At 37.2% G+C, this 15,845-nt stretch overlaps 1 protein-coding gene across 1 annotated transcript in view; it reads right to left on the bottom strand.

Annotated features, from left to right (window-relative positions):
• The window catches only part of LOC127626250 (dolichyl-diphosphooligosaccharide--protein glycosyltransferase subunit 2-like), a 28,304-nt gene extending 13,249 nt beyond the window's left edge, over positions 1-15,055 (bottom strand). Inside the window, exons 1-17 of the mRNA XM_052101913.1 lie at positions 15,037-15,055; positions 14,605-14,715; positions 13,460-13,647; positions 13,261-13,356; positions 10,597-10,772; positions 9,631-9,706; positions 8,303-8,437; positions 8,006-8,182; positions 7,171-7,289; positions 4,778-4,883; positions 4,222-4,313; positions 4,015-4,129; positions 2,872-3,066; positions 2,061-2,147; positions 1,117-1,212; positions 858-933; positions 394-523 (exon numbers count right to left, since the gene is read on the bottom strand). Coding sequence (XP_051957873.1) covers positions 394-523; positions 858-933; positions 1,117-1,212; positions 2,061-2,147; positions 2,872-3,066; positions 4,015-4,129; positions 4,222-4,313; positions 4,778-4,883; positions 7,171-7,289; positions 8,006-8,182; positions 8,303-8,437; positions 9,631-9,706; positions 10,597-10,772; positions 13,261-13,356; positions 13,460-13,647; positions 14,605-14,617 — 1,877 coding nt within the window. The 5' untranslated portion in view covers positions 14,618-14,715; positions 15,037-15,055. The remainder of the gene's footprint in view (positions 1-393; positions 524-857; positions 934-1,116; positions 1,213-2,060; positions 2,148-2,871; positions 3,067-4,014; positions 4,130-4,221; positions 4,314-4,777; positions 4,884-7,170; positions 7,290-8,005; positions 8,183-8,302; positions 8,438-9,630; positions 9,707-10,596; positions 10,773-13,260; positions 13,357-13,459; positions 13,648-14,604; positions 14,716-15,036) is intronic.
• Positions 15,056-15,845: the final 790 nt, after the last annotated feature.

Below are 15,845 nucleotides of genomic sequence, written 5' to 3'. Positions count from 1 at the left end.
CTAATAATATATATATATATATATATATATATATAAAATAATATATATATATATATATATATATATATATATATATATATATATATATATATATATATATATATATACACACACACACATACATATATATATACACACATATACATACACACACACGTATGTACATTGTATATTCTGTATACGAATACAGTCACAAGGCTGAAAATTATCAAGATCTGTTTTTTCTTTATCTGTATCGCCTAGTTCTGTTATACCAAGAAACAACAAAACTGCACTGTTTTAACTGTTGGTGCTTGATCAAGGGCAAAAAGGGCAACATCAGTTTGAATGAACTTCTACAAGTTTCTCATGTTTTTCTGAAAGTGTGTTGAATACAGGGGATGGAAATTGTACCTTTTTACAGCTTTCTGAGCCAGCATGCGGTTCCCAGCCAGGAATGTGAGACTGCCTATGATAGCCAGATACTTCAGAGTCTGGAACATGTTTAAGTGAGTCCAGTACACATACATAAGACCCAGCATAGCTAAAAGTGAAAGGAATGGATAAACACACTGTGATTTAAAAAATAAAAAAAATATACAAAAAAAAACCTGGGTGACAAAATTCTGCTTATTAAATGGCTTACTTGACTGACTAACAAACTGGATGGATGACGGACAAATGGTTGGACATGAAATGTTGATTTGAATCAATTGAGAAATGAAACTAGTATAGCTTTGAATCAAATTGGTTGCCAGGGACAATGTTCAATTATAAAGTTAAGCAGTAATTATGCAAAAATAGCTGACTGCAAAATGCAAAGATCAATCAGAATCAAGTATTCCACAGTGCTGTGTAATAACAGTCGGTCAACTCACCTGCATGGCCTATGTGGAAGAGTATAGTGCTAGGAGACAGAGTGAAGTTTGAGATATTGGCTCCCAGTTTAAACCACTGAATAAGAGAGATGAGAGAGAAATAAGTTAGACAGACCAAGAGATAGAATGACAGCCTAAATGCATAGAAACAACACAACATAGATTGCATGTATAGAAAAAATGTCATAGCAGTTTAATTTAATATGGCATATCAAGTTTAAGATCTCCAGAAAAAAAAAAAAGGTTCAGGAGTCCTTACCAGAATGAGTAGGAGCAAAAATGGGGAAAGGACCAGGGCAGTAAATGCATTGGACACAACTGTAGGAGGCTTCTTCTCTGGCTCTCTGAACAGATGCTATAGAAACATAACACTATCAATAACAGCAACAGATATTAGGTGATTGCTAGAGTAGGGCTGGGTGATTTACTTAAAAAAATATTTTATATTTTGAGCCTCTTGATGACAGATGTAACATGGATGTGAAATACAGCAATAATCACAATTTATACAATGTACTTATTATGTATATATGTGTTGTTGCATAGTTCTTATGTTTAAGTACCAGAACTAATTATATATTTAGTTACACTGTTAACCTTAAGACCTAATCCTAAACCTAACCCAACCCCTACTCCAACCTAAACCTAATCAAAACCCTAACCATTCCCGTACCTCAACCTCAGTAGCAAAAAATGTGAATCATGCGAGTATTTTTCAGAACAACTTTTATTTAAACAACATTGTATTGTATGTATTTTAAATGTTAGTACATAGTAGTTAAAGACACGTATTATAAAATGTGACCTAATAAATAAACAAGGAACAATGGTGTTTAATATTTTTCATTTATATATTAACCATACAATTGGTTAATACCATGCAAATACCATGTAGGGCATTTTTGAGTGATGGTTCAAATGATTCAAGTTGTTGAATCAATTAAATTCACTATTTGAACTGATTCACTGAAATTAATCAAACCTACAAATTCTAAAGCCATTAGACACCTTTTTAAAATTTAAAACAAGAAAGAAAGGATTGTGAAAATAGTCTAATAGCATGCTCTTCAGAAAACGAAATAAGACGCTTAATTATAGATCACCAGCAAAATCATTGGTAATATATTATAAATATATGAATATGCCACTCAGCCCTAGTGATGGGACTTTTATTAGGAGGTTGTTAGTCATTGGAGCTCTTACCTGAATTTCTGGTTTGGGCATATATAAAGTTTTGGCTTGAATTGTTGAAGGTGCCTCTTCATCCAGAAACTTGAGCACAACATCAGCCTATGAAAAGAAAATTTTAATAAAATGTTAAAAACGTCAAATCACCCCAATCAAAGTTTTTTGTAAGGATGTTGACACAGTTCCAACATCTTAATTTCCAGGCATGCAGGCAAACAGATTCCCCAAAGAACAAGAGGACTGAATTGCACTATGTGGCAAAACATTTCTGGACACCATATGTGCTTGATGAGTTTTTAATTTAAAAACCATAGGCATCAAATCCCCCTTTGCTACAGCAACAGCTTCCACTCTTCTGAGAAGGATTTCTACTATACTGTATGTTTTAACATCACTGCTGGGATTTGCTCCCATTCAGTCTCAAGGGAGTTAGTGAGGTCAGGCACTGATATTGGGCGATTGCTATTCCAATTCACCCCAAGATGAACAAGATGTTCAATGGTGTTCAGGTCTAAACTTTGTGCATGCCAGGCAATTTCTTCCAGACCACACAGTAAAACATTCCTTTATGAACCTTGCTAAGTGCACAGGGGCACAGTCATGCTGGAATGGAAAAGGGCTCTCCCCAAACAATGTTAGATGCACACAATGCCATTGTATGTAGAAGTATTATGGTTAGTCTTCACTGGAAATAATGGAGTAACCAAACTCATTCATTAGAAGGGGGAGTCCACATACTTTTGGCCATAAAGTGTATATTCTATGAGACAAAACAACGCTTCTGCTTCAAGTTCCCATTGATCTCTGAAAAAAATAACTGCCTTACCACGTTCCATAAGATGGGGTTCTCCAGTGTAGCGTCTCCCACCATCAAGTAGAGAGCATAGGTGCCAGAGATGGAATTAAACTCGGTCTTCCTCTCAGCTGTGTCCAACTCAAACTTATACAGGTTCTTACTGTCAGGCTCAGCCACAAACACCACCTCCTGTCCTGTCTTCTGGTTGTGCAATCTCACAAACGTCTGAGAGCAATGACTAGAGTCAGTTCATTCAAACATTTCAGATGTTTATGTGCATTTAAAATAGATCGGCTGGTGTTTAACCGTAAACAAAGAAGTGACTATCAGGAAGCCTGTCAAAAACATGTCCTGGTCTTATTTCATAATCGTATTTCATAATTAAACATCTAATATATCATAAACATGATATTACTTGCATTGTAAATAATTTATAAATCACGGTAGTATCCGTTTTACTGTCTTTAATTCAAGCAGATTGAAATAAAATTACTGCATTGTTATAAAGGGTGTAAATCTTATATCGATTCTCTCAGCCAGCAATCTGATATTTGTTGATACCTTAGTTTGCAGCGACGCGATTTCGATTTGATTCAGGGTGCCTATTATGTGCCTAATTTACACAATTACATTTATTATCTCACAAATGCAGCCAAAATAAAATCAGAATTTTACTGATCTCACTGAAAAGTTTAAATCCAGTATCCAAATTGGTACATCCACAACAAAAAAAGGTACTTCAGCTATTGAAAAAAATAACGCACGCACGGTTGCTGCATCCCATGATGAACATTCGTACGGACATGGCTGGCATAAGAGTGTCAAACTAAAGGAGCGTTGCATTGATCCAGATCGATGGAGCGTTACACCCCACTGGGTTGTTAATGTGTTTTGCTTAATTGTCACAAATCATTTTCACAATGCAAATATGGTTCTAAAATAGGTGCAACAGAATGTTTTTTTGAATGGGGTGAAATGTGACCTCGACATACTTTCGTGAAATTTACCCATAAGATTTAAGCAGCCCTGCAATAGCTTTTGCTTTCACGGCTATTATAGAAGTATATTAAAAAAAGAATTGACACTTAAGGATAAAATTTATTCACTTGACATGCTTATTGACTTGAATGCAAACTCAACATGTAAAAATAAAGTTGTAGTTGTGATAACCACCTGGTGAGGGGCGAGTTCAATTCCTGTTGTCTCGTCAACTAACTGGAATGTCATGGCAAAGTTCTGATGGCTGTCGGCCATAAAGGACGCCTGGGCTTTTTTAGGATATTCCACTCTGAAACACAGAATTTGGCACACAAGTTGGCATTATTTTGCAATAAAAAGGCATAGTGTAAATAAACAAGATAAGGGCCACTAAAAACTTGCCTGGTGGTTTTTGGGCCAGTGCTCTGGTCCTTATCCACCATAGACAAGTCCATATTGTTGATGGCAACCCTGGTCGAGACCTTCACTTTCAGCTGAGAATGATCAAATGGTATTCAATTTAAAGTTTCAAAACAACACAAAATTATTATTCTAATACATACGGACATTTGAAAGGGCAAATAAGCAGATAAAAGGAAAAACAGTGATTACAAGAATAGTGTTGCTTTTAAAAAAGAACAAAATATTTTGTTCAGAGGAAGAGGCCTATGACTTACTTGTAAGAAAACCTCTACAGCAAATGTGACATGTTCTTTACCTTATAATTGTAAGCTGAAAGTCAGAGCAATTATTCTTTACATAGCTACAATGACTCAATGGATTAATTAACCATGTGAACATTAAGTGAATGAGAAAATTAATCACAGTTCATTGCAACTGCAGTTAGGCGTTCAACTCTGAGGTCAGCTCTTTGTCCTACTTTATGAATTCTGAGTAGCTAAAACAGAAATGGACAACTTAACTTTTTTTACCTAATGTCTTTAAAGATTCAGTTTACCTCAACATGGTTGGCAACAAATCGTCTGTCTCCAGTGACGGCAACAGAGAACTGATAGTAGCCACTTGCAGGCTGGCTTGCTATGAAATTCAGCTCAAAAACCCCACTGTGGAGCAGAGAAAATGTCCAAACATAATTATACTTCATCTGTTGTCAGGCTTATTGGTTAAAGGTGCACACACTGCTGGGCAATATTACAGTGGTCTTAGACTTTATACTGACATCTATCAATTGTACACCGATCAGCCATATCTTTAAAACAACCTGTCTAATATCACATGTAGGTCCCCCTCGTACTGCCAAAACAGCTCTGATCCATTGAGGCATGGACTCCACAAGACCTATGGTGTTCTGTGGTATTTGGCACCAAGATATTAGCAGCAGATTCTTTAAGTCCTGTAAGTTGCAAGGTGGGGTCTCCATGGATCGGACTTGTTGGTCTAGCACATCCCATATATCAGGGGTCGGCAACCTTTTTAACACGGAGAGCCATTTTGTTTTTATTTTCCTGGTCAATGGCTGTGCCATTGAATAGACTCCATTTTGAACCCCACCATGAGGGTTTATGCATTCTCTTATAATAATTTAACGTAATTTTGAATGTCCATCGTTTTGGGTGTACCTGTATGCTGGGTTGGAAATCAAGGATTTATAGTGGTGTTTTTCTTATTGCATTGCGTGTTGTTCTGAAAGCAAAAGGAAACAAATGAAACACAGAATGTAGGCTGTCATTCACGCAATCTGACTGAAGCAAAGCGGGTGCTTTTATTCGTGCAATTATCAGAAAGTCTGTTGGGTATACTGCAAACTCGTCACACTTGATTAGCCTCCCAATCAGCTCATAAAAACACTCTGCGTGACCATGAGGAAGATTACATCAAGATGTAGATTGGAATGCAGTATATATAAATAAAATAATCTATTCCTCTCCCGCCGTTGCTGGCGTGCCATAGGTTGCCGACCCCTGCCATAGATATTCGATCGGATTGAGATCTGGGGAATTTGGAGGCTAAGTCAACACCTTGAACTCTTTGTCATGTCTCTCAAACCATTCTGAAACTTTTTTGCAGTGTGGCAGCCTGCATTATCCTGCTGAAAGAGGCCACTGCCATCAGGGAATACCATTGCCATGAAGGGAGGTACGTGGTCTGCAACAATCTGTAGGTAGGTGGTACATGTCAAAGTAACATCCACATAAATGCCAGGACCCAAGGTTTCTCAGCAGAACATTGCCCAGAGCATCAAACTGCCTCCGCCAGCCTGCCTTCTTCCCATGGTGCATCCTGCTGCCATCTCTTCCCCAAGTAAAAGGCGCACACGCACCTGGCCATCCAAATGATCTAAAGGAAAATGTGATTCATCAGACCAGGCCAACTTGCTCCATGGTCCAGTTCTGATGCTCACGTGCCCATTATAGGAGCTTTCGGCAGTGGACAGGGGTCAGCATGGGCCCTCTGACCAGTCTGTGGCTACACAGCCCCATAAGCAGCAAGCTGCGATGCACTGTGTGTTCTGACACCTTTCTATCATGGCCAGCGTTATGTTTTTCAACAATTTGTGCTACAGTAGCTCTTCTGTGAGACCAGATCAGACGGGCTAGCCTTAGCTCCCCACGCACATCCATGAGCCTTGGGCGCCCATGACCCTATCGCCAGTTCACCAGTTGTTCTTCTTTGAACCACTTTTGGTATGTACCAAGCACTGCGTATCGGGAACACACCACAAGACCTGCCGTTTTGGAGATACTCCGAACCAGTCATCGAGCCAACACAATATGGACCTTGCTGTCAAAGTCGCTCAGATCCTTAAGCTGCATTCACACTGCCAGCAACACGCAGTGACAAAACGACCTCATCTGATTCATGTTCAATGAGAGCTGGTGACTTCCGGCAACACGAGCGAGGGTGACCGTTGGCGACCGGATGTGGGCATGTCCTGTGATGCTACAAATTTGAGAAATGTTTAACTTTATGCAAATGAAGAGCGACTTTCAGGAGCGACAGCCAATAAGAGAGAAGATGGTAGAGCTCACGTGATCCTAATATTTTAATAATAATATTAGTTGTAAAGAAACTGTGCTGTTTAGACTCTCCATACACACCAATAGCGACCTAACACAAATTAGCTGGCAGTGTGAACGCAGCTTTACGCTTGCCCATTTTTCCTGCTTCCAACACATGAAATTCAAAAACTGACTGTTCACTTGCTGACTAATAAATCCCACACCTTGACAGGTGCCATTGTAACAATATAATACATTTTATTCACTTCACCCGTCAGTGGTTTTAATGTTGTGGCTTATCGGTGTTTGTATGTATTTATCTATCTATCTATCTACTGTACAATGATAAAAGCAAAGTTAAGCATGTAAAAGCAATTTGAGATTTACACACTCTCTGAGGGTGAAGGGTGCTTGGGTGAGGATGGCTGATTTTGTGGCCACAGCACTGGCCGACTCCACCAGCACACTGGCTGAACTGAGTGGTTGGCACAGAACATCCGTCAACTGAAGCTGTTGCAGGAGAAACACATAATAATTTAGATAATTTTAGTGCTCTAAAAACACTGACCTTGTTTAAATGCAGATAATTTCTGATTCTGGTCCATATTCTCGTTAAGACTTTATGTTCAAAGATATTTAAATGCTCAAAAGATTCTGGAATATTCCTGTATATGTAATCAGCATATTCTGAATGAACAAAGACAAACAAGCTCTATTCCCACTAGTCTTTGCTGGCCTGTTGAATTACTACTTTTTAATGCAAAATATATCCATATTGGTATCACAGTACCAATTTAAATCATCACATGAATTGTTTTTAAATTAACTACGATACTAGATTGTTTTGGGTTGTTGCCCTAGTCAAAAGATCCCACCCCTAAATGTCTATGATATTCTGGTCTCTAGATATGGCTCAGTCTATGTACGTTTTTTAGCTCTTTTTAGAATCTTCTACAAGGTGAAACCCGAAAGACCAATCGCTGCAAAAGTAATACTGTCCTCAACGAGCCGCAAGATTTGAAATATCGTTCAAGTCCACTATACAAAAATGGTGAAGAGTGCCATACAGAAGTGTATTATATTTAGGGTTTGTTCAAATGCTAATCGTGATACCTTAATAATATCAGTTATGGACCACAATGTAAAAAAAGTAAATACAAAAATCACTATTGGCTGCAATGTCAATATATTTGCACCCCTAATGGTACTAAAAGTTCAGTGTCTACCTGCAGAAGGGGCTGGCTGTGGGACACAGCAGCAGGGCCCTTTGCAGTGACGATGACAGGCACATGGAAGTGATTGTTGGAGAGCGCTGCAGCCGCACTGGCCACGCTGAACGCTTCTGATAGAGTTTCCCATGACTTCTTACTGAAAATGGAGTTTACCAGCTGGATTACCTGATGCTGAGATGGACACAGTACAAAAGTCATTTATATTCAGTTATACTCAGCACTGCAAAAACATCAACATTTCCAAAGCATTCACATCATTGGTATTTTCAGGGGGGCTGAAGTGTGCCCTACCTCTTTCAGTGGGGGCTCTATGTCCACATGATCAGACAGAGCGTAAGTGGCAGAAACAAACAGTGCCGTGGCCTCCAGACCCTCCTCAAACTGAAGATACACTCCACCCAGATCATCCAAACGTGCAGCCAGATCCTATGATAGAATACTGACCTTTTTAAGATCCATAATCTCAGCCAATGTAAATACAAAAAATATTTTTATTGAAATTAAATGTAATTGAATGTATTAATGTCTCGATCTGGTTGTAGCCTTTCTAGGTCATGGGCAGTAGCACAGATCCTCACTTAAAGGGATGAATGAAAAAATAAAATCAAATGAAAATTCTCTAATAGCTTACTCAACGACATGCCATCCTAGAAGTGTTTGGCTTTCTTCTGCTAAACACAAAGATTTTTAGAATATTTTAGCTCTACAGGTTCATACAATGCAAGTGAATGGTGGCCAGAACAAAGGCAGCATAAAAGTAATCCATATGACTCCAGTTGTTAAATCCTTATTTTCTGGAGTGTTATGGTAGGTGTGTTTGAAATTGAGAATCAGATACATTTCTAAGTTATTTTTTTACTCTAAAATTTTCACTTTCAGAATGTGTAAGTGTAGATTTAAAGTAAAAAAGGAGTGAAATATTGATCTGTTTTTCTACCAAAGTAATTGTATCACTTCAGAAGACTTGTATTAAAACACTGCAGTCAAATAGATTACTTTTATACAGACTTTATGTGATTTCTGGAGCCTCAAAAGCCTGGCAACTTTTGCTATAGTGCCTGTCGGCTGTTTTTTAATCTAACTGAAACCAGGTTTTTTTTCCTCAACCTACAAATTTTATTCAATATTTGCCAAGTTTTTCACATGATCTTCAGACCAAGCCTCACAAATATGACAAAAGGAATTTCTGATTCTCTAATGCAGTTGACAGCTTAGCTGCCAAACAAGAATTGAGGCTGTATCTTGGCACTGCAGTTTCATTTTGAAACTCTGTATTTTTCATTGGGACCACAGCCTAATGGCCCTTAAGAAGTTTCAGAGTTGTGCCACCTACTGGTCAAATGCTGTATGGTAGCACGTTCTGATAGCTTTTGATCTGTTCAGTCTAAAATTACAGTTCTGTCATTCTCTGGGGTCTTCCTCTTTGGGTCACACATGCAGCATTTCAGTACTTGGCCGTGTAATTGCTAGTTGAAATATTTATAACTTTTATCAACTAAAAAACATTGCATCTCACCAGATACTAATAATTGCCATTCCAAACAACATAAAATAAAAAGGTAATTTATGAAATAGAATGGGCCAAGTATTTCTTGGCATCCTCTGCTGAACTGTCTGACCTCTATTTCTTCCAGGATATCTCCAAGGTCAGCCTGCTGAGAAAGACGAGATGCAGTCTGCAGTGCTAGTATGATTCTGTTAGGAAAAGGGAAAATAAGATATTTATGAAGCACATATATTCTGAATAGAACAAACTGTAAAATAATACAAATATCCTGATAAAACTTACATTTAACTAATGATGCACCACAATGAGAAATATAGGCCCAAACCTTAATTTCTGGGCACATTTGGCCGAAAACAGAAACTGAAAATGATTGTTAAAAAAAAGAATTGGAATAACAAATTCTAACTATGGTATACCAATATCTTTCTAAGCAATTACACTTTGTTCTTCCTTTAGGTGGCATTACTACAATAATATATAGGCTCCACATAACAGCCTTTTGGCTAAAACATTCAAATCTTTACTCTGCAAAGTGCAATTGAAGTGCTTAAGAATACACTAAGGATAAATGCATATTTTACATTTCTAATATTTTCCTTGATTTAGGAAAAATGAACACCGTTTCTCTGTGACAGTCACTCACAGATAACATTTAAAAAAGAAAAGTGCTGAATGCATGCTGGCTGGATTGGACTACATCACAGGGCCATGGTTTGACACCACTGATGTAGACAGCGGACACAAACAGAGATGTGCACATATCTCAACTGTTAGCACGACCTTGATACCGTCTTGATTGATGTATCATCAATCATCAGCCGGTGTTTACATTAAATGTAAATAAGAATAATTTCATTTGAACTCTACTTTCTCTCCATGGCAGTGTTTATGTTATCAGATTTTTAAATTAATGGTTTGTTCAAATGTTCAGCCCAAAACTGAAAATGCAATTTTGGCTGAAAAATGATAGAGGCCAAAATGTGGGGGCATACCTCTAAATAACTAATAAAAAGATCCCACAATGTAAGCTTCTAACATGACTTTTTAATTTCAAGTGCTTAAAATAAAATGTTCTCACGCCAAGACATTGTCCTCTTTGGAGATGCGAGCTTTCAGGGCACTGACCACCTCCTGTGACGCCAGGGGCAGCCCAAGTGAGCTGAGAGCACTCACAGATTGATGGATCTGAGACACTGTGGAGTCTTCACTCACAGCCGCCAACAGCAAATCACGTGTCTCATTTGACACTGGAATCTGTCAGGATTAAACAAACAACACAGCAACCAATGGTTATCAAATAAGATGTGTTCCGGTATGGTACATTGTCATTAATTTATGAAACATCACAGTGAAAGCATAAAAAAAAAGAGACTCCATTTACACCTGGTATTAACATCCGTTTCTGGTCATCACATAGGAAAAGTGCTAAATACAGGTTTTAAGTTAATGTCCAAAACATTTTGTAAATGGATTACTCAAACAACACTTGTAACCACTTTTAGATTTGGATGGGAGGGTCTTTGATTTCATGGCTGCATACATCACACATTAAATCAGTGTGCTACTACATCATGATAAAATGTTATATATAAAAAAAAAAGCACGAACAAAATTGGCGAAAAGTTTCTCCCAATTAACCCTCAGCTAAGCTTAGCAATTGTTGCCATCTGCCATTTCTGCGACAAATTCTGCTTTTTCCAAAAGAGTCCACAGTATTAATGTGTTTGAGCCATTTTAAGCTACATTTTATAGGAATTATAAAAAATAAAAAAAATAAAAATAAAAAATGTTGCTCTACATGTAAAAGTGACATGAGATACTTACAGGATACACAAATGTTTTTTTCTCGTTTTTATTTACATAAAGTTCGAGAAGAGAATGCTATGAATTAAACTGTCAGGCCTTATTTCCAAATGAACATGTACTATATAATATCAGCAAGGACACCTGTATTTGCTTAAAGGTCAATTAAAACTGAAGTAACTTATTCTGTTTTATAATACTTTCTCCTTTTCAAGCTTAATATGCAGAGCAACTATAAGTAAGCCACTCATAGGTTAATTTTTTTTAAAACTGTAAACATTGTGTCACTATGAAAATGTCTCAGTTTGCTTTGTTCTCCCATTCATTTCTATGGAAAGTTCTGCACAGCTAGTAAGAGCGAGTAACGATAACCAAGGGTGGCAAAGCTTAGCGAAGGGTCAGGAGTGTGTGCCTCACATCTGTGTCATATTGATTTAAAAAACACAGAAGAAGCCGCATGTAACTTGCATAGTTTAAAACTCTTGTTTTAGCACAGTGGTTGATTGACAGGCAAGTAGGTGTTGCTGTTGCATCTTCGCTGCTGTTTTAATACATCTAAATGCATGCGTGTTCACACTACAAGTATAATGTGTTCACATGCGTATGAATGTGGTGTAAGTGGACAAGTTTTGAAATGTTTTAGACATTCATACCCGTCTTTAGCATTGGCCCATTTCAAACGGATGGGCCGAAACACATTTTAATAACAGGGTGCTTCACAAGAATTTTTGCATGAAGAGTACAGCACTTGCATGCCACTGAATTTATTGTCATCCGAACGCATACATTTTTATCACAGAAGAACAATGCAAATTTTGTTTTGCAAATTCAACCTTAGAAATAATTACAGTCCGACTAGTACTAATACATTTATGTAGTGATGCATGAGACACGTTATTACAAGCCATAAAGTGCCAGGGCTATCCATTTGTGATCAGAGTTGAGATGTTAATACTCAGGATGTGCCAAGGTGGTCGACTAAACGACTTGTCTAACAACTGATAGTTGTTGATTACTAGTAATACTACCATTAATATTTTTAGTGGTGGTGGATTTTATTGACAGACACTACTTCTTAGAGAGCATTTTTGCATGATTACAGCTTGCTGTGTTTAAAGGTACACTCAGTAACTTATGTCATCTTGTACTTACACTGACACCTAGCAGATTGGATGCAGCATCATTTAAAATCAATAGTTTTCAGTTTCAGATGAAATTTGTAGAAATTTAGTATTCACAGTCAGACATGATTACTTTAATCAATGAGTGAAAGTGTCAAACAGGACGGTTACTGAAATTAAGCGAGTAGTACTCAGTTGGTCATGTGATTCTAACATGGCAGCCCCATGAACGGACCCCCTCTATGTAGAATAAAATAGCTTTTATAAGGTTACTGATATGACTGGAATCTTCATTTAACCCTTCCGGCTGACAGAACGGCCGGAAAGGCAGCGCCGGTGGCACCCTAGCCTGAATCGGGCGGGAGAGGAGTGTGACGAGGAGGAGGGCGTGGCTGGGCCATGATGATCACAGCCAGCGCTGAATCAGCGAGATAAGGGACAGCCGGAGACACCAGTTCAAGAGAGAGAGAAACACGCGGCCACATTGCAAGTGTGTTCATTAATGTATTATGCTGTGTTTTATCATTAAACATTATGTTTACTGTTGAGCCAGTTACTGCCACCTCCTTACCCATCCTTTACTGTTACTATTTCGGCTATTTATTTTTGAACATCATGTTGAAGTGCTGCACGTAACTTCCATATATACCTCTACAATGTGTCTGATAGGGGTCACGTGATAACATTATACATTACTATCCTTAAAACAGACTAGTCGTTCAAACAACCGACCGACTAGTTGAATATGAATATTGGTAGTTTTGCACATCCCTAGTTAATACTGGTTGTAAACATGGCCAAAGAGAAGATGTATTTACCTCACATCCAGAGAGAGTTTGGCTGGCCTCGGCTGCGTAAAACAGGGACTCAACACTAGAGGTGTCCAAGTTTGATTTGATAAACTTGCATGTCTCCTGAATTAGAGAGGAATGATCCCATTATCAATGACATGCCATAATAACCTTAATTATTTAATAATTAACTTCTTTCACCAATTCGAAAGATGTTTTTACTCACATCTGCATCAGCAGTGGAGATGCCCAGCTCGCTCAGACCGACAACAGAGTAATAAGCAGACTTTAGGTCAGTGAGGGGCTGGCTCAAAGCAGCCTGCAGTCTAGCCACATCAGTGGGAGTCAGATGATGAGATGGGGTCAGAGCCTGAGTCCCAAGAACCAAGGACAGCACCAGCAGTGTGAATAAACCTGCAAAACAACAAATGTACAAAATTATTTTATTTGAAATCGAACAGGAATACAGGAAATTGGATTTCTTAATCAACAAAAGGACCCACCTTGATGAATTTCTCAATTGTTCAATGGATGTCTACAAAACGATACTAGACAGACCTGAACAAAACATTTCTGAGCTATTTTTAATCAACGAGGGTCAAGGGGATTTTTAATGAACATAGGAAGTCAGTTGCTATGAAGTTCACACAGGTGTCCTAGCAAAGTAACCTCAAGTGTTGTTCATCACATTAACTATAATCTGTATGTTTCACTAATGCTTGACAACCTCAAAATGTAACAATAGTTTTTACTCTTTATTTTCAGCAGCATAACTATTGTTTTATCATTGAAACCCTACCAAAGCCACCTAGTTTGATTTGTTGTCATCTAACACAATGACATTCATAGATTTTTAAGTGTGGCCTAAGTGTCTTCAAGGACCACTGCATGCATATCAATGTAGCATGGTACCAATGCAATACCTTTTTGAAAAGCGGTGTTCTTCTTTTAAAAATAACTTTCAGTTAAGATAGTTTAATAAATAGTTAAGCACCAGCAATGACATATTCATTGCAAACACAGTCATGTTCATCAGGTTTTAACAGATGAATGACAGATGAGCTACTGAGGATATAATTACGCTATAAATGTGCTCACAGATTTATTCCAAATCTGCGTAAATATTTTTTTCACACAAACACTGTTCAAATCTTACATAATGTGTAATAATTATTAATGAGAACACAATAATGCACTGATTGACTGGGCTGCTGCAAAGCAACCTGCACTAACCACTGCTAGAATATCCGATTACATGTCCTCACTAAACAAGCCTAAACAAAACACCAGCACATCCCTGTTTACTTCTAAAGTGATTTCATGAAGATAAGATAAAATAATAGAAATAAAAAGTGCTGAAATGTGACTTACGGAATGAAGCCATGTTGCCTAATGCAGCGTCACCAAAAGCCCAGAGAACTTCCGGGACACGCGGATGAAACCTATGTCACCACTGAAGGGTAAACTCTGCCTTTCCTTGATCTAATAACAGACATTACATAAGAACACCTATATTATAAGTTATATGTAAAATATAAATACAATCATATAATCAATACAAAGTATGAAAATATTTAAAAGTATAAACAAAAGGCGGAGAAAAACACGGAGGTACAAATTCCACCCCTATGTATGATGTGGTATGATCCAAGTCGTGTAAAACAATGAATGGAACAGGGAATAAAAATAAAATAAAATCTTAATACTTGCATTTTTGAAAAGGTCGTCCTAGACTAGCATTCATGAATTTGAAAACCTTGCAGATATTATCACGATAATAGTTATCTCAGTGCGAATTCAAACCTGATTTCGCACTCGCAGGACACGGCGGAAGGCGTGAGTTGTGCTTTGTGTCTCTTTCTGATTTGCAGACATTCTCGTTCCAACACATGAATAAGTGATTAGCATTGAAATAACTCGTCACACTTGACCGGGCTTATTTTCTTTTCGATCCGATTCCAGTAATTTCAAGTCCAATATCACCGATACTAATACTGATACTTCTATTATTTTTATTTTTTATAATTTTGTGCAATTTCTTGGGATAAAATGGGTAATTTAAAATATTATATAATTCATAATTCACGTAAATTTTGTTTTACATTTGTGAGCCTAAACAGAAAATTGTTAGACTTTAACCTTACAAAAAATAACCATGGTTTCACTACAATATACTGTAGTAAAACCATGGGTTCAGCTGGGGAAAATAATGGTTAACTATTTTTAAATTTAGATTTTTAATTACTTATTAACATCAATTTCACACAAACTCATTATAAATAATGTCATCTTATGACATTAGATATATTGATATTTTAGCATGAATTTACTCCAGAAGCTTTTTCTCTGATTTTCTATCATTACCTTTACAATGCACGTTTTTTTTATTTTTTTATTATTTAGTTAATTTACAAACAAATACAATGCAAAAAGTACAAGGCATTGTGGTACAGTTCAGAGTATATGAAACAAAGAATAACAAAAACAACAAAAACATAAAATGAACATATTTGTAAAAATAAAAAAATAAAAAAACAAAAAATAAAATAAAATAAAAAAATACTGGGATAAAAAGTGCTATATAATAATAGAGAAGTTACATGAATTTGAAA

Source organism: Xyrauchen texanus, chromosome 32 (assembly GCF_025860055.1).
Source record: "Xyrauchen texanus isolate HMW12.3.18 chromosome 32, RBS_HiC_50CHRs, whole genome shotgun sequence".
In the NCBI taxonomy this organism is placed as follows: Eukaryota; Metazoa; Chordata; class Actinopteri; order Cypriniformes; family Catostomidae; genus Xyrauchen; species Xyrauchen texanus.
The sequence above is the reverse complement of the archived record's forward strand: the minus strand, read 5'-3'. Positions and strand labels throughout refer to the sequence as shown.